The following is a 25,187-nucleotide window of genomic DNA, read 5'->3' as shown; positions in this document are numbered from 1 at the left end:
CAGCAAACCATACCCCTACTTGTGCTGGGGACTGAGAGGTCCTGCCCCTGCGAGGTTCGAGACTACATGAGATTAGAGAAACAGGTGGGGAGAAGGTGGGTAATGCTACTCACCCTTTCAGGCTCAGTGCTAATCAAAGCAAACGGTGTTCATCGCTCTATCTCCATTTTTTCCTTGCTGTTGTTACAAAATTGCACTTTGGGAGAGGAGGCAGCTAAATCTTCCCTTGTTTCCAGGGTTGGCTTCACAACGCAATTCTGGTCAATGGGACATAAGTGGATGTCGGAGGGTTTCTAGAAAGGCTTTTGCTTTCCTGATAAAAGGGGGAAAAGACACAGTTGGTGCAGCTTTGCCCCTTTCTTCCTGTTTTGAACCTAGACGTGCTGCCTTGGTCCACCTCGACCCATTAGGCAATAAGTCAACATGGGACACGAACAGAATGACAATAATGACACTGAGTCACTGCCCCAGCCTTGAACTGCCTCCCTCTGAGCTGTTTATTATGTGAGAAAATAACTGGGTTTTCTGTTACATACAACTGATATTTGTCATTTATTTTAGTCACTGAGCATCTGAACCCCTCTGTGTTTGGAGGATCCCTGAACTATAAGTCTTGATGAAGGGCAAGGACTCTTTCTCCATCCCAGCTGAACCTGAAAATGCCAGACACTTGCATTCGAAGCCTCTCTTGGAGCTAGCACACAGGCCTGTGACTTGGGCGCCACCAATTAGCCTCAGATCTGCTACCACCAACCAACTGAGGAGTCCACTGAGATGCAGCAACTGTCCTTTTAAAACTTAAGATCATGGCCTCCGATTAGAACCTTCCAACTGCTTCCCTGCCCACTCAGAGTAAAGTTCAAAGTCCTTACCATGGCCTTCAAGGCCCTCCCTGATCTGGCCCCACTAACTTTCTGACCTCATTTCCCAACACTCAGCCCCGTACTCACTCCACACTCGCCAGGCACACTGGCCTCCATGCTGTTCCTCAAACACACGTGGTATAGTCCAGTCCTGGGTTCTTCACACTTGCTCTTCTCTTTCCCTGGAATTCTCTGCCACATATATTCACAGAACTTGCTCCCTCACTTCATTGTATTCTTTGTTCCAGCGGTGCCTTCTGCCGTTATCCACATGCCTGCATCTCCAACTGTTTCCTTACGATAGATTCCTAACAGTTGGATTTAGGCCCAATGAATGCGAATATTGAAAACATATTTCAGAGTCGAGTCGTTGCCTTACCCGACTTGGACGTGTCTCTCGCCTGCGTCCACTCTTCGCGTCCTGTCATTCCAGTCTTGTGCTGCCCAGTGCCCGCCCGCAGGATGGCCCATGAGCAGATCTGCTACTCGGACAAGTACTTCGATGAGCACCACGAGTACTGGCATGTCATGTTACCCAGAGAACTTTCCAAACAAGTACCCAAAACCCATCTGATGTCTGAGGAGGAGTGGAGGAGACTTGGGAGTCTAGGCTGGGTTCATTACACGGTTCATGAGCCAGAAGCACACCTTCTTTGCTTCATACGACCTCTTCCAAAAGGTCAACAAAAATGAAGTATATCTGGGGATCATCAATTAAATCTTTTTCAAATTTAATGTATATGTGTATATAAGGTAGTATTCAGTGAATACTTGGAAAATGTACAGATCGTTCATCCATATCTGTGCATGAGCTGTATTCTTCACAGCAACAGAGCTCAGTTAAATGCAACTGCAAGTAGGTTAACTATAAGGTGGTTAAGATAAAATTTCTTCTAGTCAGTTTTTCTCTTAATATAAGTGCCTGTTTGACTTTACCTGTTACTTTTGTTAAATAAAGTTTATATGTCACATTTAAAAAAAATTTTAAGTAAAACATATTTTACATAATTTAAAAATGCTTTCTAGAGAGTTTGTGCACGTTTATACTATTATGACCATACCCATATCATAATACTAACACTATAATTAGGTATTAATGTAAAATAATTTCCCCAATTTTATAGAGGACAAATGATAACTTGATCTTTTAATTTATATCTCCTTAAATTACTTATGAAATTAAATATTTTTATATATCTATAGGTCATTTTATTGTAGTTGTTTTGTGAATTGCCTTTGTACATCGTTTGCTTGCTCACATTTCAAATGTAGAAGTATTTTTCTCTTTTTTTTATTGCAGTAAATATACATAACATAAAACTTATGTTATGTATAAACCATCACTACTATCCATTCCAGAACTTTTTCATCATCCCAAGTGGAAGCTCTGTACCATTAAACAATAACTCCTCATTCCCTCTCTCCCCAGTTCCTGGTAACCACTGTTTTACTTCCTATCTCTATGAAATTTGACTATTCTAGGTACCTCACAGAAGTGGAATCATACATCTGTCCTTTTGTATCTGCCTTTTTCCACTCAGCATAATGTCCTCAAGATTCATCCTTGAGCTTCAGCAGTCTTGGAAGTTGGTATGTTGTAGCATGTATCAGAATTTCCTGACTTTTTAAGACTGAGCAATATTTAATTGTATGTATATGCCACATTTTGTTTATTCATTCATCCTAAATGTTAATGGACATTTAGGCTGTTTCCACCTTTTGACCATTGTGAATAATGTTGCTATGAACATGGGTGCACAAATGTTTATTCAGGTTCCTGCTTTCAATCTTTTGGGTCATATGGTAATTCTATGTTTAGTTTTTTGAGGAACTGCCATAGTATTTTCCATAGCAGCTGCATTATTTTACATTCCTGCTAACAATGGACAAGGGCTCCAATTTCTTCGCATCCTTGCTAACACTTTTTGTTTTCTTCTGTTTTTGTTTTTGTTTGTTTTTTACAATATCTATCCTAATGGGCATGAAATGGTATCTCATTGTGCTTTTGATGGGAGTGTTGGGTTTTTCTTTCTGATTTGCAGGAGCTCTCTTGTATTAAAAGTTTTGGTTGTGTTTATTGCAAATATGTTCCCAATTATTGTTTGCCTTTTAATTTTGCATGCAATATTTAGTGTATAAAGTTTTTGTTGTTTTTATATAATCAAATCTATGGATCATTTCCTTAGCATCATCTCACCTTATTTCTATGTCTTTCCCCTCCTTCTATCTGATAAATATTTAACTATATTTAACTCCTTCTATCTGATAAATATTTAACTATATTTCTTGTTTTCTTTTTCATTTAACTCTTTAACCTACCTGAAATTAATGTAAGGGTAAGATACAAGGTAAAGGTCTATCTAATCGTGTATTTTCCCCATGTCGTTATAATCAGTTGTTCCGGCGTCATTTATCAAATAAGCTTTCCTTTCCCTCTTACGACAGATACTAAGTTCTTCATGTGCACTAAGATCTGCGGGTAACACTATGAGGTGCCTCCCAGAGGGCAAATAAGCCCACGTGCCACAACTACTGAGCTCGCACACCTCAACGAGAGAGTCCGAGTGCCACAAACTACAGAGCCCACGCTCTCTGGAGCCCCCTTCAGGAATGAAGATCTTATCCCCCCAGTGGCTAGAAAACAGCCTCAGCTTTGGGGATTGCCTCCCCTAAAGAAAATTGCCTCACCCAGGATCCCACCTCCTTCCAAGGGCAGGTTGCATCCAAGGAGTGGTCCAACATGAGGTTATAAAGGCCCAGACACTTTGCCCCAGTGCAGGACAATTCCAAAGGGCCATCCTAGCCCCCATGTGACCTTGGAGTTGGCTGAGGCTTTTATTAGGCCCTTACCACAGATTGACTTCTCCCTTTGCTCAGCCCTGCTTCCTTCCCTTTCCTTTCTTTCCCTTCCCTTCCACAGGTGTTGGTCCCCAAATCATCCCCTAATAAACACCCTATGTGCTAATCTCTAGAGTTTGTTTGTGGATTTTTCTTTCATTGATTTATTGAATTTAGCACCCTGTATTCCAATGTTTGTAGTTTTAGAATCCGGGAGCCTTTTTGCGTTCTTAGTTGTCATCATCTGAATCCCTAAACTTATGATGTTGTGTAGTAAATGAAAACATCAGAACCCAAAAATATTCACTAATGAATGAGAAATGAGACCCCACTCAAATATCACCTTTCCTTTAATACTAGCACCTTCCTTTTACATCTCAACTGCAGTGCAAAACAATGCCAAGTGCAGGTATGATGACAACTTATTGCAAAGTGACATTTTAAATCTTGCAAAAGAAGCAGCATCTTATGATGTTGATAGACATTATATTAGAATGCAAGTTAAATTTTTTTAATTTTTTTTAAAATTTATTTATTTATTTATTTATGGTTGTGTTAGGTCTTCATTTCTGTGTGAGAGCTTTCTCTAGTTGTGGCAAGCGGGGGCCACTCTTCATCGCGGTGCGCGGGCCTCTCACTATCGCGGCCTCTCTTGTTGCAGAGCACAGGCTCCAGACGCGCAGGCTCAGTAGTTGTGGCTCACGGGCCCAGCTGCTCCGCGGCATGTGGGATCTTCCCAGACCAGGGCTCGAACCCGTGTCCCCTGCATTGGCAGGCAGACGCTCAACCACTGCGCCACCAGGGAAGCCCCATAAATTTTTTTAATTTTTAAAAAATGTATTTTTATTGAGCTAACACTGGTTTTAACATTATATAGTTTTCATGTGTAGGACATTATATTTCCAATTCTGTATACACTTACAGCATGTTCACCACCAAAAGTTTCCATCAATCACCATGCAGTTGATCCCCTTTACGCATTTTATCCTCCCTCCCGCCCCTTACCCTCTGGTAACCTCTTGGTTACCAAACCAAAACTGTTTGGTTTTGGTTTGATTTGGTTTGTTTATTTCTTCTGGGGTTTTTTTAAAAGAGAGAATATTATTTAAATGACCCCAAAAGTAATCAGCCAATAAGGGGCTAGTCTAAAACAGCTTAGAATTGAAGAATGGGTTATCAATAAGGTTGATAACATGGTAGACTCTTCAAAAAAGAATGCCTACGGCTTCACTGGTAAATTATACCAAACGTTAAAGAAGAATGAATGCCAGCCCTTCTCAAACTCTTCCAAGAGATAGAAGAGGAAAGAAGAAAGGACACTTCCTAATTCATTATATGAAGTTAATATTACCATGATACCCAAGCCATATGAAGACATTACACACACAGACACACACACTCAACTAAGATCCCACATGCCACAGGGCAAATAAGCCCACGTGCCACAACTACTGAGCTCGCACACCTCAACGAGAGAGTCCGAGTGCCACAAACTACAGAGCCCACGCTCTCTGGAGCCCGTACACCACAACCAGAGAGCGAAAACCCTCACGCCACAACTAAGAGAGAAGCCCACACGCCTCAGCGAATATCCCGTGTGCTGCAACTAAGACTGACACAGCCAAAGAAATAAAGAAAACAAATAAATTTTTTTAAAAGGAAGAAATACAGCATTAAAAAAATAATAAATAAATATCAAATGATTGAGGAGCACTAGGGAAAACTGACGAAATTTATCGTTGGTTGGTCTTTTTTTTTCAAAAATTACCCTTACACTGAGAAAGCCCAAACTGAAGTGATAGATGTCTTATCATGTTACCATATGATTTTGTGGAGAAAATTAAACCAAAAAAAAGAAAAAGTGAAGTGAAGAATTCATTCTTTTTCTTTAATAGGTTATTACTTTTTTAATATTTATTTATTTATTTGGCTGTGCCGCGTCTTAGTTGCAGCACGTGGGATTTTTGTTGCTGCATGCGGGATCTAGTTTGAACCTGGGCCCCCTGCATTGGGAGCACGGAGTCTTAACCACTGGACCACCAGGGAAGTCCAAAGAATTTGTTTTCCTTGATTCTAAACATCAGTGTTTGACAGCTAGCAGTCCTAAATTAGCAAGAGAAGAACTTGATTGGCTGCTCCAGCTCATTTTCCTGATACGCCTTAGCTATGGATGGCCCAGCCCTAACTAATCCATGGGTCCCACTGTACAGAAGATAGGGACTTTGGGTCGGACAGAAGTACCACATCAGCACTATAGCCCTCCCTCTCACCAACCCCCTGCCATTCTTCCTTCCATCATCATCCATCCTGAGGATTAGCCAGCCTCCCCTGGGCCTACCAGCCCCTGCTGCCCAGCTGCGGGAACATGAGTGTCAACCCAGCAGCCTTCCCTTTCCAACTCCCTCCTGCTCTTCAAACCTCCTCTCCTGCCTCCACCACGCCCCACCCCCCATTTCTGTCCTAAAGAAGTTTCAGAGAACATCCTCAGCACCCTGTGTTCTCCTCTAGGGAAGTCTAAAGTTCAGGGCTCTGGGTGGTTCAGCTCAAGGCCTCTCACCGGGCTAGAGATGAATGACCCAGGCAGGATGGAGCACTCCTGTGGAAATGGTTGAGGAAGTTGAGTCAGCCTGTGCCTTGCTAGGGCGGGGCCCAGGCGACTGACCCTCAGGAGGTTAGTGCCCTTATTTTATTTGTTGTGCCCTTACCTCCACCTTAGGAGGTAATTGGCCCCTGAGACTCCTGGACCATTACATTGTCCTGTCCAGAGAACTGTACTTTAGGAGAAGGGTAAAAGAGGGAGAAGGCTCTTCTTGAACCGTAGGAGATATTTTGAGGTGCTTTGGGACAGGAGTAGGGAGTCTTCTTAGTGCCACATCAGTAACTTCTTCCTCTGATTGTATTTACTTACCAGCCCAGAGCAGGGGGATTTCTCTACCTTCCCAGAACTGATTCTCTTGACCCTCTCATGGGCCTTTATTCTTCTTTCTTTCTTTTTTTACTATCGAAAACTTCATCTGAGCCTCAACACAGCCCCTGACCCAGGTTCCTTCTGCCTCTCTCCACACCTCCATGTCTTTCTATCCAATCTGGTGTCATAACCCCTCTGAGCCTCAGTTTCCTTATCTGTAACATGGGAATAAAGATAGCATTTACCTCCTAAGAGTAATTGTAAGGTTTAAATGAGATAAGGAACATGCAGCAATTCCTACAGCACCTGGTGCATGAATGCTCAATATACATTAGCTACTGTTGCTATGATTTTATTATTTTATCAGTCATGCAACCAATTCTAAGGAGCATTTAGTATGTGTGAGATCCTGTGCTGGGAACTTAGGGGTACTATGCTTGGCCTTAAATAGGTTTAAATCTACTTGGAGAGAGAAGAGAAATCACCAATCAATAAAATAGTTTAGAAGCATACAATTCGGCGGTTTTTCAGAATCTGTCAAAATGCCCAGAAATCTCACTCAGTAACTCTGCCTCTTAAATACACCCTCCCCACTCCCCATTTGCTGCATCTTCTGGGGCCGTTTGGCTGGATGAGCCTGCCATCAGGATGCTGTGGGCTGGGCTTTGGGAAACCCACATGGGCCTTATCTGGACTTCCCGGCTAGCCCTCCCTTCCACACTCCAAGCCAACAGCACCAACACAGTCAAGGCCTCAGCCCTGACTTCCATCTTCAGGGGGACAGAGCCAGCGTTCCAGCCAGGTTCTGAGGAAGAAGGGGTTGCTGACCAGGGGGTTTTGCGGGGAGGACCAAGGATTTTGTCTCTACCACAGCCCTAAAAGGCTCCTTAGGAGGGATGGAGGGTGAGGGCGGGCTGGGGGCAAGGGGCGGCCAAAGGCATTTGTGGGAGGGAGGAAGGAGGGGCCACACCTACAGACAGGGAGGAGTAGGAACCAGGGAACTCAGCCAGCTGAGGGGATCAAATTCCTCTGCGGTGAACTCTGAGATAGGAGCTTGTGGGCACGGAGGCCTGAGGAGGGAGAGAAGCGAAGACCCAGCCACTCCACCTACCCACAGCCCAGTCCCGCAGGCAGCAGAGCCGGCAGGAGCCACCTCCCCTGGGGCCCACACCTGCCTGTCCCTCCTGGGTCCTCAGTGCCTGCCGGGAAGGAAAGCCAGAGAGAAAAAGGAGACAATGGAGCCAGACGGGACTCAGATAAAGCTTGATCCCAGGTGAGTGAGGGAGGCAAGCCCCGAGCCAGGAGCCAGTTGCTAAGCAGCAGGGACCCCTCTCACTCTGGCCTGTCCCTACCTCCCTCTCAGGGCCCTTTGGCTCCCAGCACACAGAATGACACAGGACTAATAATGGTCTGGCCATCCCACAAGGTCCTCAGGGACACTGTGGGGTAGGGCGAGTGTATGACCCTTCAGAGCCTTGGCTTTGGCCCCCAACCAGGGAGAGAAAGATCCCAGAGGTGGGGGCAATGGGGGGCATGCACAGAGCCCTGACCAGCTGGAGATCCATTCCTGGTACTAAGGGTCCACTCTTTCTCTGGGACCCTGCTCTTTCTCCCTAGCCAACCTCTGGGCTTCTGCCCCGATGGAAGTGGAGAAAATGGACTATGGGCTTTTTGAGCACTGCAGCCAGACCTACCCATGGCCTAGGTGGCAGCCTGCCTTACACAGTGACCCTGGCCAATTCTCCATTCCCTCTAAGAGTCAGGGCCTTGAGGGGAGATGGACAAGCTCCCTGAACCCAGGAGTATTTGAGGGAATGTCAGGTTGCTGGTGTCCCTTCTGCTACCCTCCCCGTCCCCAGGTCCCCATATTCTGAACACAGGCTGGTGTCTCTCCAGGTACACGGCAGATCTTCTGGAGGTACTGAAAACCAATTACAGCATTCCCTCTGCCTGCTTCTCTCACCCTCCCACAGCAGCCCAACTTCTGAGAGGTGAGTCAGGGACCCTCTGTAGAGGGAACTGAAAGGAGGGAAAAAATGAACATCCCGGGGGAAGTCGGAAGAGCTGAGAGGGGCTGAGGAGAGGTGGTCCTGAGCTGGCCAGCCTGGAGGGCCTGGGAGGATGACTGGCCCAGTGTCTGTCTATCACGGTAAAAACCTGGGAGAAGAACAACTCCTGGAGGAGACAAAAGGCCAAAAGAGAGGCACGACAGCATGGCCCACAGACAAACCTGCATGCTGGGCCTCCCCAGCTGAAATTGGGGACAGTGGTCTGGAGCATTTTTCAGACCCCAGGGCCACCCAGGGACTCAAGCTGGTGCCCAGAGCCCCATAGAATCCCCTTGAGGTCTGCACAACATCCTCCTCAGGAGAGGGTCTATACAATTCTAGTGGGGTGGTTATTATGCATAACGTTCTGAAAACTTAGGTGAACCTGTAAAAGTATCCTGACAGTGTTGGCCAACTAGATCCTATTACTGAATTTCTTTTGAAAGTGAAAGGCAGATGATGGGACTCTGTTTATTCCTTGGGCACCTAAAACATGACAATCAAATGACCCTAGAATCTTGAAAGCAAATGTGGCTCGCATCCACATTTTATTTGGTCTCCCTACTGCATGACTAACTACCTCTTAGGCATTGATGAATAGGAGTCTGTGTCTCTATGGTATCCTTAATGCCTTTCCCAGCCTCCTTCCTGACATCTACCTCAAGGAGTAGACTCTTCCTGAACAGCAGGATGTTGTCAGTGTGAACTAGGAGGCAGACATGGGCATGTCCTCGGACAGTGTTCAGCCTCGTTTCAGATGTTTTGAACCAGAGTGAATACCAACTGCCAGAGGGTATCCAGAGAGGCCTTGTAGCTGCTCTATGGTTCATGCCAGTAGGCAGATGCTACGTCCAGCTCCAGGGACCTCTTGTTCAGAGAGTGCAGATGGTGGTACGAGTGACAACACACCAGTGTTGTCAACCAGAGGCAATTTTGTCCCACTGGAGACTTTTGACAATGTCTGGAGGCAGTTTCAGTTGCCACAGCTAGAGGGTGCTACCGGCATCTAGTGGGTAGAGGTCAGGGATGTTGCCCTGGAAACAAAGGAAAGTCCCCACAACAAGGAATTATCTGGGCCAATGTGTCAATAGTGCTGAGATTGGGAAATCCTTCCTTACACAATGAAAATGGATCTCACATTGCTTTGCTACAAAATGTGCAAATAGAAGCACCAAGGATGTTCAAAGCAGGGAGACCATTCTGAGTCTGGTAGTCTGGAGAGCTGCCTCGTTCCCAAGTGGAACTGTTGGAGTGGGTAGCAGTTGGAAAGTGGAGAGCCGGTGGTGGGCACTGCTGGGGTTGGGGTGGAGATAGAATGAGCAGGCAGGTTCTCCAGACACTGAGGAGCTGGATCTGGCAAGATTCAAGGTTACTGGTGGGGAAGCAGGGGACAATTGAGAGGGCTGGGCAGGTAAGGTGGGGCCTGATGAGTGTCAGGCAGAGGAGTTGTACTTTATCCTGCAGACAGAAGGAGTGGACAAGGGCTCTGAGATTGGGAGGGGCTGGATAGTGTTTCAGGATCATTAATCAGCAATCAAGTTAGACTTTGGGGAGGAAGAGTCTTGAGAATCAGGGGTATAAATTGGAGGTTATTGCCCCAGCCCAGCAGGAAGGGCAAAACCTGAGCCAGATCAGTGTCAGGGAAAGGAAGGGAAGATTGGAAAATACAGGCAATCCAAAGAAAGAGCAGGCAATCTGGTAAATATTTAGACAAGGTAAGTGAAGGAAAAAGAAACTCTAATGATGACTCTGAGAATCTGGACAGTGGTGATGACACTGACAGAAATAGGAGAGTCAGGAAGAGGTGCCCATTGGAGGATGTGGTGAAACCCCTTCCTCCTTCATTTATAAACTCTGTTATTCCTTAAATTAAATGCCATTTAAGAAAGAACTATTCTGGGAAGAACTATTGAAACTTTCAATAATCTGTTTTTGAAATGCCTGTGATATGATTGCAATTATAATCCCTACACGATTATTTTTTTTACTGGACTGATCCAAACATGTATTTGTGGGAGTGACGGGCCAAGAAAAGCCAAGACAATTTTGATAAAGAGTAAGGAAGATATTAAGGGTTATATATCAAGACTAGAGTAATTAAAGCAGCAATGTAATAACTGCAACCACACAACTCAGATTGGGACTTGAACCCACTGTCTTTTTTTTTTCCTTTAAAAAAAATGTATTTATTTATTTATTTTTGGCCGCACTGAGTGGCATGTTACATCTTAGTTTCCCGACCAGAGGTCAAACCCGTGCACCCTGCAGTGGAAGTGAGGACTCTTAACCACTGGACCTCCAGGGAAGTTCCCCACTGTCTTTTCATTGAAATCACACACCTGGTCTCAGCACTCACTGAAGACCAGGTTCTTTATGTTTCCGCACAGAAGAAATTCAGTGAAAGGCAAAGTGATAGGTAAGAAGTAGATTTATTTACAGAGATACACACTCCATAGACAGAGTGTGACACATATCAGAAGGCAAGAGGCCCTGAAATATGGGGTGATTAGTTTTTATGGGCTGGGTAATTTCATAGGCTAACTAGTGGGAGGATTATTCCAACTATTTTGGGGAAGGGGCGGAGATTTCCAGGAATTGGGGCACTGCTCATTTTTTGTCCTTTTATGGTTGGCCTCCGAACTGTCATAGCACCTGTGGGTGTGTCATTTAGCATATGCTAATATATTACAATCTGTGTATAATGAGGCTCAAGGTCCACTGGAAGTTGAATCTTCCACCATCTTGGACCTAGTTGTTTCTAACCAGTTTATGTCGCATCCTCAAGAGCTATGGTTTTTAGAGGTTGTGCCCTGCCCCCTTCCCTCCTGTTTCACAAAGGGCCTGACAAGCAGAAAAATGAAATAAAATAGAAGGCCTAGAAATAGACCCATGGCCACTTGGGGACTTGCTATATGAAAGGATGGTATACACATCAGTGGGACAGGATGGACTCTTTGAGGAGTGATGCTGGACAATTGCCTGTCCCTATGGCAAGTAAATAAACATGAAAATAACTCCAGTGTAGCTTTAATCCAGATAGATTAAGTACCTAAATGTAAATGCAAACATTTTTACAAAAGAAAATACGGAAAGATATCCTTATGGTTGGAAGTAGAGAATAATTTCTAAAATAAAACACAAGAAAGCACAAATGATCTTGAAGATTGACTACATAAAGCAAACAAAATTCTGTACAACTAAAAACACTATAAACAATGTTAAAAGCCAAACCAAAGACTGGGAGAAGATATTTTCAAGCCTTATAACCAACAAAGGATGATTAGTCAGTATAAGAAAAATTACCCAATAAAAATCAGGTAAAAATAGATGATCATACAATTCATACTAGAAGAAGAAACCCAAATGGCCAATAAAGGTACAAAAAGATTATCTGTTTTGTTAGGAATTAGGGAACCTCAAATTAAACAATGAAATAACATTTCACTACTCTCTCAAAGATGAAAATTAAAAGTCCGATAATCCCAAGTGATGGTGAATTTAAGGTGAACTGTGAACTCTCATAGACTGCTGGTGGGAGTACAAATTGGTATAACCATTTTGAAGAATAATTAGATACCTTTAACACTGAAGATTCTCATCTCCTACAACCCAGCAATTCTAAGTGTTTGAATAGAGGAACTCTCCTATACATGCCAAGGAGACACATTTAAGAATGCTTATGGTAGCATTTGTTTGTCACAATGAAAATAATAACAACCATGAAAACAATGTTGAGTGGAAAAGCATTTCACAGGTTAATACCATTTATATAGATTTTTTTTCATACAAAGCAATATAATATGCTGAGTATGTACATATATTGTAAAAAATTAAAACATACAGGAAAAGATACACCTCAACTTCAGAATAGTGGTTAGCCCTGGGAGGTGAGGTAGGGAAGGGAAAAGGATCCAGGAGGTATATACAGAGGCCTTCAAGTACATCTGTAATGTTTTATTTTTCTAAGAATAACTTTTGACGCAAAGTTGGCAATATCGCAACACTCTTTAAAATGGATTATGGATATTATTAATGTTTTCTCTATTACTATATTTATTTTTTAAATCTTTATAATTTTAAAAATAATTATAAAAATAATTTTTGACAGGCTGTGATGAAATGTTAGATGAAAAAAAACAGAATGCAAAATTTTACAGTATGATTGCAGTAATACAATATGTATGAACTTTAACCAGGATGCTTTTTTAAAGCTAGTTTTTACTGAGCAGATACTACATTCCATGCTAAGAAGTTTAATTGGAGGGTAAATGACCTGCCCAAGATTATAGAGCAAGGAGTAAATGGAATTTTACTTTGAACTCAGAGCCTACGCTCTTAACTTCCATGGAAATACATTATGCAAAAATGAAAATAATTTTTGCTTAGGAACTAGCTAGGATTATGGTGATACTCTTTTTTCAAAGTTTTAATGTTCTTATATTGTTTTCATTATTTAAAAAAGTAATCTTCACTGTTACAGATACAGAGGGAAATTTGCTAGTTGCTAAAGGTATAATTGTATTTAAACAGGTGAGTTAGACAAGCATTTCCCAAAACGTGTTCCTTGGAATACTAATCCCAAGGAGTGCTCCATGAAGACAGAGCCTGTAGAAAAAGAAGTTTTGCAAAAGCTATATTGTGTAACCTCCTTTTGGAAATTAACAATTAAATCAGATTTAAAACTTGGTATACTCCACAGGAAAGAAACATGTTTAACCTTGTTTAAAGTGTTTCCAAAGATCCTGGAGCCACTGGATACTTTTGTTCCATAATATCTATTAAGATGCAGAAAAAAAAAAGATAGAGGACAATCTTCCAAGAAGATAAATGAATTTGAGGTAGAGTAGTGGTGTCGGGCTATGTATGCTAAGGAAGTTCTCTCTCTCATAGCTTTTGCGCTATGGAAGTGGATACAAGAGCCGGTAGATGCTGCAAGTATGAGAAAGAATAGAGCACTAAAGCCAGCAGATACAAGAAACTGCAAAAGCACTTCCATATTGAACAGTTGGAATATGCCTCACATCCACCTTCATCAACTTAAGCAAACTTTAGGGCTGCATTTGATCGTTTATATCACTCCACATTTCCTTCCATAGCTATGTGAACACACACCAAGAGTCAGCATGTGTAATGGTGAAGAGAATGGACTTAGGGTCAGGAACCCCTGGGTTTAAATCCCAGCTCCGTCACTTCCAGGCTGTGTGACCATGGGTGAGGTGCTCAACTCTCTAAGCCTAGTTTCCTGAAAAAACCTATAAAATGGAGATGACAATAAGAATTCTTATGGGGTCATTTCTTTCATTCAACAAATAGTCACAGTTACTGCTCCATGCATTTGGAGATAGAACAGAAAACAAGCCTGACAAAATCCCTGCCTTCACAGAGTTTATACTACCATCGCTCCGATGGGGATAGACAGTAAACAAGTAAATAAATATGTAAATAACCTAACTGTGGGGGGCAGCTTGAGGGAGAGGAGGTAACACCACACTGGACGCTCAAGGGAGGCTGGCTGAGGAGGGGGATTTGAGCAGAGAGCTCAGTGATGGGAAGGAACCCGCCACAGGGAGCTCAGGGAGAAAAGACAAACAGACAGAAGCCAAGTACCATAAAGTTCTGGAGGTGGAAACAGCTGAGGTGGTTGTTGGGAGGCTGAGGAGTGGTAGGGAAATCCTAAACCTCAATGAACAGAAGAGGCGAGAGGCAGCGATTGAGTTTGGAGAACGCAGGGTGCGGGAGAGGATGAGGAATCAGTAGAGGAGACCTAGGGTCAGAGACCAGGAGAGGAACCAGGAGAACTGTTGTTCTGGGGGTCAAGGGGAGGGAGATTTTCAAGGAGGGGGAACAGTCAAGGACAGTGAACACTTGCTGGCTTCTGGAAGGGCTGTTTCCACTCTCAGCTCTCAGTGAGCTGATGAGGACAAGAGTCAAGTAGGGGGTGGGGGAATCCCACAAGGAGAGGCCTGCAGCGGTATGCCCCTTGCCAACAATGGACGTTGGTGTTTAGAAATCTACTGAATTAATTTTGGTTTCTGCCTATCTGGACTTTATATTTTGTCTGTATTTTTTTTAACTAAACATTTCTATTGTAAAAATAATTCAATAAAGTCAATACGAAAATAGAGAAAAGTGAAAAGAGGAAAAGTCATGTATGGTCCCACCACTCAAGACCAGCACTGCAGATATCGTAGTATAAGTTCTGTTTTCTATGCTTTTATTTAACATTAGTGGAAATCATACCATACTACAATTTTATGTCCTGTTTTTATAAGCATGACATCATATGAATTTTTTCACGTCATTCTATGTTTGGCAATGTGTTTTAAAAAAACTTTTTTGTTATAAGATACGTATTCATTATAGAATAATTGGAAAAGAAAGAAGACAAAAACCACCCACAGTATCATCACTCAAAGACAGCATTGTTAACTAATTTCTAGGCTTTTTCCTAGGCAATGATTTTATAATGTTTTTATTTTATCAAAGTAACACATGAACGTGTGTTAAAAATTTAAATAGTACAAAAAGGCTACTAAAGAAAATCAACTATGCCCTGCCCTATTTATTCTCATTTCTTTTTTCTTTTAAAAAAATTTTTTTTGGCCATGCCACGCGGCATGCAGGATCTTAGTTCCCTGACCAGGGATCAAACCGGCACCCTCTGCGGTGGAAGCACAGAGTCTTAACCACTGGACCGCCCGGGAAGTCCTCTCATTTCTAATCTTCGTCCTCCTTTTTTAGCTGATGATTATTCTGATAGTTACCTTCAAATTACCATTATTTCCTGTGGTACCAATTTTGGACATTATCTGTAGCTGCTTCTATAATACATGAAAATTTAATTCACTTAGCACCAAACTTCTCCCACTCTTTCCACATAGTTACGTCAATATTTTTAGTTAATTATCTGTATAGCTGTATATACTACACGTATATTTTATTTCTTATTCTGCCAACTATGGACAGTACTTCTTCACTTTCCATTTTATATGATAAAGATATTAGGGCCCCACTCTTTCCATCAACTCTTTTCTACCTTTCTCTCCCCAGTCAAATCCTTTAAACATGGTTATAATTTTACTGCGCTACTTATTTTTATTTTTTATTTGTATTTATTTATTGGCCACACCACGCAGCTTGCAGGATCTTAGTTCCCCTACCAGGGACTGAACCCAGGCCGCTGGCAGTGAAAGTACCAGGTCCTAACCACTGGACTGCCAGGGAAATTCCCTTTGCTAATTTTGCATTCTGCCTTTCACATAAAGATTTGTTTGTTTTAGTCATAAATTACATACAGTAAAGGGCAATGATTTTTATTATTATTTTATTATTTTTGGCTGCACTGGGTCTTCGTTGCTGTGCGCGGGTTTTCTCTAGTTGCGGTGAGCGGGGGCTACTCTTCGTTGCGGTGCGCGGGCTTCTCATTGCAGTGGCTTCTCTTGTTGCGGAGCACGGGCTCCAGGCGTGCGGGCTTCAGTAGTTTGGCTCACAGGCTCTAGATCGCAGGCTCAGTAGTTGTGGCGCACGGGCTTAGTTGCTCCGCGGCATGTGGGATCTTCCTGGACCAGAGATCGAACCAGTGTCCCCTGATTTGGCAGGCGGATTCTTAACCACTGCCCCACCAGGGAAGCCCGTATCTGTATTCTTGCTGAAGAACATGTGGACTGTTTCCAGTTTTGGCCATTATGAACAATGCTGCTCTGAACATTCTTTTGGTGATTAAGGCACTCATTTCTATTAAATATGTTTCCGTGAGTGGAATTTTTGTGTCACAGGGTAGGTGTATGTTAAGCTTTAATAGATACTACCAAACTGTTTTCCAAAGTGGTGGCACCACTCCCAATAGCAATGTGCGAGAGTTCCAATTGTTCCTCATCCTCACCAGCACTTAGAATCATTGGTCAAAGGATGATTAAAATTAAAAGCAATTCTAGCCCTTTTGGTGGGTATATAATGGCACCTCACATTTGTATTTCCCCAGTGACTGTTAATATTTAGCACCTTTTTATGCTTCTTGAACATTTGGATATCTTCTTTCGAAAAGTTACTGTTTAGGTCTTTTTCACTTTTAAAAATTGTGTTCTTTTTCTTACTGATAGGAATTCTTTATATATTACGGATACGAGTCTTTTGTTGGGTATTTGTACTGCAAATATCTTCTCTCGGTCTGAGCACGTCCTTTCATTGTCTTAATGGTTTTCTTTGTCAAATGGAAATTCTTAATTTTAAGGAAGTCCAGTTTATCAATTTTTTTTTCTTTATGATTAGTGCTTTTGTGTCCTATTTTAAAAGGATCTTTGCCTGTCTCAAAGTCATTAAGGTATACTTCTCTGTTTTCTTCTAAAAACTTTATTGTTTTAACTTTCACATTTAGGTATTTTTGTATGATGTGAGGGAGGGGTCAGTGTTCTTTTTTATCACTTTGCATATTAAATGAGACGCAATTAACCCAGCACTTTCTCGAAAAGAATCCTTTCTCCCTGAATTGTAGAGAAGCCTTTGTCATAAATCAGATGACCATAAATGTGTGGATCTGTTAATAAGTTTTTCTGTTTTTTAAAACAGTGTTAACACATTTTTTAAATATTAGGACATAGTCTTTGCAAAGATTTTTTTATGGTATGCACAAATTTTTCATGCCTGCATAATATTCTATTGAGTATTTTACATAATAATTTCAGTATTGTTGGACATTTAAGTTTTTTAAAATTTAGGACTATTAATAACATTATAAACATTATCTTTAAATAAAACAAAAAATAATATATTACTGTTATTTTGCAAAAAATAATATATTACTGTTATTTTGCTCTTCTCTGACTGCTAGGCAGGTTGACTATTTTCCCACTTCCTGAACTGTGTATCATTTTCCCATTTGCAAGAGCCTTCTGTTTTTGTTATTTTCTTTACATAATAAAAATCTTAAACTTGTGTACACATTTATTAAAAATGCTTTCCCCCAGTCTGTTTGCTGCCTATATATTTTTTTAACATTCAGAAGTTTAAACTCTTTATGTCAAATTTGCCCATCGTTCTCTTTGTGATTTCTTGGATTACACCTAAGCTTAGGTAGGTCTTCCCTCTCCAAAGTCTTGATGCAGATACAATTCTCTCTTTTCTTTTCTTTCTCTCAATTTTCCCTGTTTGATTTTTAAAGGTTTATCTCTTTAATCTATCTGGAATTATTTTGATATATGTGTATCTCATGATAAAACAATCATAATTGTTTTAAATCCACTTTTTTATTGTATAAGGGTAAAATTGTGTCAGCCCCCAACCCCACACCATGATGTTTATATTTTTAAAGTTTCAAGGAAGGAAGGTAAAGTCTCTTTTTAATAAAGGACTGCAACCAGGTGTTTTTTTGGCTTTTGTTTGTTTGTTTTGTTTTGTTTTCTTAATGTTTAAAATTTGCAGAGCCTACTGGAGTAATATCTGTAGAGCTAATTGAGAAAGAGGCAACAGAGTTAAACAGCAACAGCAATGCCAAGCCAGTAATTTGGTCACCCAGAGAGGGCTGTATCCTAATTAAGTGGAGGGGGGGTGGAGGCAGGAATGGGGAGGAGGGAAGAAAAATAGCACAGTCCTGTCTTTTGAGGCCTGTAATAGAAAGGAGAAGCTTACTACTGACTTCAGAAGTACAACTTGGGACCTGGAATCCAAGGGCCACCTTCCCCATGGCAGGTCCTCTGGATTGATCACAGACCTAACTGTGGTCAGAGGTAAAGGGCCTATTGGATAAAGCAAACAGAAACAGAGAGAAAAACGTGTGCCCTGAAATAAGAACAATGAGGATCAACATATTTTTTGACAAATTCACCTTTGTCCTGGTTGCTCCTTGTGGTGCCGCCAGGTATGACTGACCCAGATGACAACTCAAGTCTTTACTGTGGTATGGTCTCCTTCCTTCCTGTTTTGGTGTCAGCAGTAATATCTCTGCCTGAGTTGCCCTCAGTCATGAAAACGTAGGGCAAACCAGCCAATGCCTTCCTCATACTTTACTCCCAGTGTAATAAGACAGCGCCCTGGACTCTGACAGTCTTCCCCCACTTCATCTGTCATCTAGCCAGTTAAGTGGCTGAAAGGAAAGAGTCTGCCAACTAGGGAAGAGACTTAGATAAATGAGGGTCCAGGCTTAGTCACTGAGGACACAGAGCCCTTTGTTTAAAACTAATTGTTGCATCGGTTAGAACATGTTCAGAAACAAATATTGTGACTCTATTAATGTTTTCCTGTTAGCAATGGTGAGGCCAGAGGAGCTTCACTGGTGTTTGTTGAAAAAATGTTTGTTATCCTCTGACCATTATCAGGTGAGCTTGTTTAAAATGTGGATTACTGGGTCCATCCCAGATTTGTTCCAGATCTGTTGAAACAGCATCTATGAGGAAAGGGTCTGGACAGCTACTTTTTAACAACTCCTCAAATGATTTCAATAAACACTAAAGAGAGCTACTGGGCCACATTTAGTGTAAGACTAAGTGTGAGGCCAACGTGGGTCAAATGTCCTTGGAGTCTTTACTCGTACCCATTTCTTTTGTTAAAGTCCCTTCCTATGTCCCAGTTTTGTGACATAATTTTTGAAATCAAATTTAAACAGCTCTAAAGTAAATCAAGAGTTATATTCTGCTTTAATTATAATGTTAATTGGTCCCTGTCTGCTAGCAAAACACCTGACACTGAAATAGAAAACTGAATAAGCCCTGTTGACCTCCTAATTTAGAATTTTTGCTAATTATGTACAAACTTGTTTGGTGTCTATATCCTGGTTCAGATAAGCCTTACCATACCTAGAATTATCTGGTCTAGTCTCTCATGAATGCAGAAGAATGACTATTTCTTAGTCACATGTTGGATACCCTAGATCTAAGAAAAAGCCCATCTTCTGCATGAGGGGGCCTAGACCAGGTAATTCTAGATATGGTAAAGCAATTTAGATGCACATGAGGAAGCCCACATCTTCTGCTCCTCAGTCCTGGTCTTCAGCTCACTGGAGTCTGCCCTCTCTTTCCACTCTAGCATTGGGCCCTGCGGAAATTTCTCTCACGGTCATCATGACCTTGCTTGCCCTGGGCTCAGTCGCCATCTTCCTGGAGGATGCTGTCTACCTATACAAGAACACTTACTGCCCCATCAAGAGGAAGACTCTGCTCTGGAGCAGCTCTGCGCCCACGGTGAGGGCCCTGTAGCTGCCTTTTGGGAGGGACTGGAGGGGAGGCAGTGTCCATCTTGAGGATTCCTTTAAACTCAACAATTCAAGTTGCCTTCCTCTACCACCTTAGAGTGAGGGCTTTAGTCTGATATCTGCAGTCAGGACCCCATGCTTGGAAGGTCAACAGGCAGTGGGATGGAGCGTTTGAAATACCTTAGAGCCACAGAAACAGCTGAAGAACCCTCTCAGCCCACCAGCAGCCTCACTCGCTACTCGCCTGCTACAATATTGCAAGCCTCCTTCTTGGACACACCAACTTCCTGTTCCTCAGAGGGTAGGAGGAAAAGAACCTTTTCCCATGGGGTCATGCTCACTCTACCCTTACGTCATAGGTCTTTTTAACTCACTCCCACAGCTATTAGATAGGTCTTTGGCATGTTCCCAGGTCATAAAATGGGACTTCTCTTTCCATGTGGTGAGCTCTGTGTCTGTTTGGCGGGAAGAACAAAGCCCTTGAGGTCCTTTCCTGCCAGATGACATCTGCCTGGGCCATCTCAAGACATCAGATGCTCTAATAACATCTTAAAGATGAACTGACCTACTCCTACCCCAGTGATATAAGTTGAGATAGTCTTCAAAAGAGCCCCCTGACTCAAGGTCACTTTAACTAGTTATTTTTCCAGCTGGTCACTTTGAAGTAATGGTGCCTTGAATGTTTAGGTTTTGCTTCCTTGAGCCCTTGCTGCAAAAGGTGAGCATGAAGCCTCCTTACTTGCCCTAACCAGCTCCTTGCTCTTCTCCAAGCAGATAGTGTCTGTGTTCTGCTGCTTTGGTCTCTGGATCCCTCGCGCCCTCATGCTCGTGGAAATGGCCATAACCTCGTGAGTGTCCTGCCCTGCCCCCAGCTGAACTGGATATCCTTCTGGGGTCCCCCACTCTGCTCCCCTCAACCCCAGGACTCGAGTCCGTGTCTTCTTTTATCCCCTATCCCTTCCATAAATCCGTGCAAACCAAGTGATCACAAATAGAGCCCTTGAACTTCCAGTTCATCCTCAGGCACCATTTCATTCCCACAGCCTGAAATTGCCCTCTTCCCACCCTGTCCTCTCTCTCACTTCCTCTTGGGTCACACACTCAAAACGCCTAGCCCCTACCTGATCCCCTCAGGAAGCCCCACCTCTCCCTGCCCCCTTTGCAGTCTGTTTTTCTTTGGCAGGAAGGGCTGTCCTATCAGCTGCTGCCACCTCCCCTTCTGTGTACTCTCAGGCCCACCTCTCCCCCAACTCCAGGTTTTATGCGATGTGCTTTTACCTGCTGATGCAGGTCATGGTGGAAGGCTTTGGTGGGAAGGAGGCAGTAGTAAGGACACTGAAGGACACCCCAATGATGATCCACACAGGCCCCTGCTGCTGCTGCTGCCCCTGCTGCCCAAAACTCATGCTCACCAGGTAAGGTGGGAGGGAGAGGCTACCTGGAAGAACAGGTTAGCCTCCTCCTGCACTCTCCCAAGAGCCTCTGCTGGCTCTCTCAGCCCTGCTTCAAGCCTCATGGAATTAGGCTTTTATGGAACCAAGCCAGTGATGAAAGGGTGGGCATCCCGCAGCCAGGGTCCACACACTGGGCACCCACGCAGGGGTAAGGGGAGCAGAGGAAGGAGAACTCCTAAGTTCCCATCACTTAAGCTCACTGTCCCCTACAAACTTTACCACACAGAGCAAACTGGATTTTGGACTATTTACTTTCCCCTTCCGTCCATTTCGGTTAATGAGGTTGGGGTCAAAACTCAGTTCTTGCTCAAAGGCAGCATTCTGGTCTGAGGGTGAGTGGGAGGCAAGAAGGAGGGTTCCCAACGCTCTCAACACTCTGGCTTCTTCTGAAGTCCCCATCCATTTGACCATGTTGATGTCTATAATGGCGGAGCCCAGGAGCCCAGTGAGGGAACTGGAAGGTCTTCTTGGGGTGGGTGGTTTGTGGGTCCATGTTCCTAACCCTCTTCCCACTTCAGGAAAAAGCTTCAGCTGCTGATGTTGGGCCCCTTCCAGTATGTCTTCTTCAAGATAACACTGAGCCTGGTGGGCCTGTTTCTCCTCCCTGATGGCATCTATGACCCAGCAGATGTAAGTCAGGAGTAAGGGGCAGCGGAGGCCAAGATTCATTAAATACCTTTGAGCTCTAGAAGGAATAGCTGGAGCCAATATCCCCTAATTCAGGGCCCCAAGAATGGGGTAGCCCCAGGGACAGGGTGGCTGTGGAAAAGCAGAGGCTCAGGGACTCTGACAGGGAGAGAAGAAATGGGAAGGGGCCAAGGCTTTGGGGCTTTTTTACCTTCCCCACCACGGGAGAGGGGAAATAAAAGGAGGAGAAAAGGGCTTGCTTCCTCACTGACTACTTTCTGGCCCGCCACCAGATTTCGGAGACGAGCACGGCTCTGTGGATCAACACTTTCCTTGGCGTGTCCACCCTGTCAGCTCTGTGGGCCCTGGCCATTCTTTTTCAGCAAGCCAAGCTGCACCTGGGCGAGCAGAACATAGGAGCCAAATTTGTTCTGTTCCAGGTAACTATACCCTGGGAGAAAAAAGGTGGTTAATAATGAGACACAAATAATAGGGGTTAGGAGCTGAGACTAATAAAGGATAAAAGTGGGTCTGGGAATCTTCTTAAGCCTTAGGTTTCCTGTGAGATTTGGAAAAGAATCCCTGCTCTTTCCCAGTTTTTGCTTTTCTGTGCTGTAATAGTTTCCAAGGGTTGCTGTAGCAAAATATCACAAACTGGGTGGCTTAAAGCAACAGAAATGTGTTGTCTCACAGTTCTGGAGGCCAGATGTCAGCGGCCCGTGTTCCCTCTGAAAACTGTGGGGGAGAACCCTTCCTTGACTATTCCTGGCTTCCGATGGTTTGCAGCAATCCTTGGCATCCCTGGCATGTCACATGGCATTCTCTCCTCATGTGTCTGTGTCTTGTGTCTCTTTTCTTATAAGGACATCAGTCATATTGGAATAAGGAAGGACCCACCTTACTCCAGTATGACCGCATCTTAACTAATTACATCTAATTAGTTACCAAAACAATGATGCTTTTTCCAAATAAGGTCACATTCTGAGGTACTAAGGGTTAGGATACAGTGCAACCCATAACACATGTATTATCAAACCTTAAATTCTTATACCTTTGCTTTTTTCTTTTCTTTACTACCCATTACTTCTAAAAACCTGCAATTCATCACCACCAGAAACATCAGCATTATCACAGCTACAACTATGAAGTATCTATACCACATACTAGGCACTTTTCATACATTAATTACATTTAAATTCACTATAATCCTCAGAGTCATTATTATTTCTGTTTTACAAATGAGGAAACTGAGATGTTATGGGGCTTGTTCAAAGGCTCATAAGGGATGGGACTGGAATTTAAACCTAGATCTGTCTACTCCCAGACCCACATCTCTTCTTATCACACCGCCTCTTCATCTTCACATCTTTTCTGACAATTCTCTAAAACTCACGTTTGTTTACTTTTTACACTTTCCATTCTCTAAGCCCAGAGATAACCTTTCCACCAAATGCAGTGACTTCTAGCCCAGTGTTGTTTCCCTTCTCATTTCATTCTTTCTGTCTCCTTGCTGGGCCCTTCTCCTATTCCCAAGGCACAATGACTCCTTTACAGTTAACAGAGTGATTTCACATAAATTCTCATTTGATCTAAGCAGGTGCCGCTTACAGGCACATAGTAGGTAGAATTGGAGGGTCCAGAGGAAGACAGAGGACAGAAGAGCCTAAAATGGAGTAAGGGACTGAAGGGGCACAGAAGGGATCTGGGCCCCAGAAGCACTCAGGGTCAGGCTAGCGGGTAAAAGCCCTGTGATTGCCGAGCCTGCCCATGATTATTGTGGGGAAGCCTAGACAAGCCAAGTCTGCCCTGAAGAGACTGTGCTTCAGAAAAGTGTGCTCAGAGAGGGCAAGTACAAGACACATCTCAAACACAGCAGTGGGCCAGCTGGCCTCAGTGCCGGGGATGCTGAGCCCCTACCCTCACTTCTCTTTTCTCTTCTGCAGGTTCTCCTTATTCTGACTGCCCTGCAGCCATCCATCTTCTCAGTCTTGGCCAACGGTGGGCAGATTGCCTGTTCGCCTCCCTTTTCTTCTAAAATCAGGTCTCAAGGTGAGCACATAGGAGCTCCTACTCTATTCCAGGAGGGGCAAGAGGGGGAGGTCAGGGAGGAGAGGAACTTAGAATAGAAGTTGGGCCAGCCAATCTCAGAATACTCAGAATGTTCTGCTCAGAATACTGAGAAAGGAACCTGAAAGAAATCTAGCAGAAGCTCTAAGCAGACTATGACCTCTCTGATCACACAGAGGAAAGCTGCAATCCCACAGCTTGAGGCCAGCCCTGATGGCCAACCCAGGAAGCCATGGGTTCAACCCTCAGCTCCAGGAAGAGCAACGGGTGTGGTTAGGAAGCAGAAGTCATGCTGATGAAACATGCAAAAGAAATGTTTAATGCTAGCCTCAAATTGCAGGAGGTAGAGGGCCAAGTTCTGGTTCTGGCTCTACTATTAACCTGCTATGTTACTTGTGACAACTTAATATCTCTAGGTCCTGGTTTGAGGACAAATTGGAGAAAGTGTTGTTCAACTCATACGCCAGGGCTGCTAGTGGTATACCACCTCTATAAGTTAGTATAACCTACATTATATTTTGCCCCATGCTGCAGTGATGAACTGCCACCTCCTCATCCTGGAGACTTTTCTGATAACTGTGCTGACACGAATATACTACCGAAGGAAAGACGACAAGGTTGGATATGAACCTTTCTCTTCTCCAAACCTGGATTTGAACCTCAAAGCTGGAGATGGATTGCTTGGACAATGAAAGAGACACTGCACTCATTAGATGGGCACAAGATATCTTTACTGTTCCTCAACCTTGACCAAATGGGGATGGATTCCACTGTCAGAGCAAGCTGGCTAATGATATACACTTGACTGTAGAGACGAATGTGAACTATGCAATAGGATGAAATTGTTTTGGATCTTGCCTGAGGAAGGTATTTTAAGTTTTATAATAAACAAACAGGATGGAGTTTGATGTTCTACAACTGGGCACATTGCCTCTGTGTGTGCCACTATTAGCCCATAAAGCTTGTATATTAAAAGGTTACTCTGAGCTTTCCCAAAGCAAATGAAAGGGGGAAGAGTATGTGATAGTTTTACTGGTATAATAACAGGAATAGAACTCAGCCAGGCAAAATAGTACGAGCCCAAACTCTCGAAGAAACCAGGCTTCTGAAGAACAGATGAAAGGTGTTCTTTCCCTTACAGATGTGTCAGTAGGGCACTGATGACATTAGACCTGGGAGATCTGGATCAGCCTCCCTTTG

The 25,187-nt window shown here is 43.3% G+C and overlaps 2 protein-coding genes across 2 annotated transcripts; both read left to right on the top strand.

Annotated features, from left to right (window-relative positions):
• Nucleotides 1–1,318: 1,318 nt before the first annotated feature.
• LOC118894412 (cyclin-dependent kinases regulatory subunit 2-like) lies at nucleotides 1,319–12,776 on the top strand. Its single transcript, XM_036850672.1, has 3 exons — nucleotides 1,319–1,666; nucleotides 2,906–2,915; nucleotides 12,766–12,776. The coding sequence occupies exon 1, from the start codon at nucleotides 1,326–1,328 to the stop codon at nucleotides 1,554–1,556; it is 231 nt and encodes a 76-aa protein (XP_036706567.1). The 5' UTR covers nucleotides 1,319–1,325; the 3' UTR covers nucleotides 1,557–1,666; nucleotides 2,906–2,915; nucleotides 12,766–12,776.
• SLC51A (solute carrier family 51 subunit alpha) lies at nucleotides 7,637–24,905 on the top strand. The gene is made up of 9 exons (XM_036850671.1): nucleotides 7,637–7,882; nucleotides 8,506–8,600; nucleotides 19,674–19,828; nucleotides 20,614–20,687; nucleotides 21,096–21,254; nucleotides 21,812–21,923; nucleotides 22,214–22,360; nucleotides 23,864–23,969; nucleotides 24,522–24,905. Exons 1-9 carry the CDS (start codon nucleotides 7,845–7,847, stop codon nucleotides 24,677–24,679), a joined length of 1,044 nt encoding a protein of 347 aa, XP_036706566.1. The 5' UTR covers nucleotides 7,637–7,844; the 3' UTR covers nucleotides 24,680–24,905.
• Nucleotides 24,906–25,187: the final 282 nt, after the last annotated feature.

This window comes from Balaenoptera musculus, chromosome 4, assembly GCF_009873245.2.
Source record: "Balaenoptera musculus isolate JJ_BM4_2016_0621 chromosome 4, mBalMus1.pri.v3, whole genome shotgun sequence".
Lineage (NCBI taxonomy): Eukaryota > Metazoa > Chordata > Mammalia > Artiodactyla > Balaenopteridae > Balaenoptera > Balaenoptera musculus.
Note: the sequence above shows the minus strand (reverse complement) of the source record. Positions and strands in the feature narration are given on the sequence as shown.

Bases quoted from the DNA above. Each gene is read 5' to 3' on its own strand.
- SLC51A (XM_036850671.1), top strand. From the start codon at position 7,845: ATGGAGCCAGACGGGACTCAGATAAAGCTTGATCCCAG. The intron at 7,883-8,505 runs GTGAGTGAGGGA...GTGTCTCTCCAG, and splicing joins CAGATAAAGCTTGATCCCAG to GTACACGGCAGATCTTCTGG. The intron at 23,970-24,521 runs GTGAGCACATAG...CCCATGCTGCAG, and splicing joins TTCTAAAATCAGGTCTCAAG to TGATGAACTGCCACCTCCTC.
- LOC118894412 (XM_036850672.1), top strand. From the start codon at position 1,326: ATGGCCCATGAGCAGATCTGCTACTCGGACAAGTACTTCGATGAGCAC.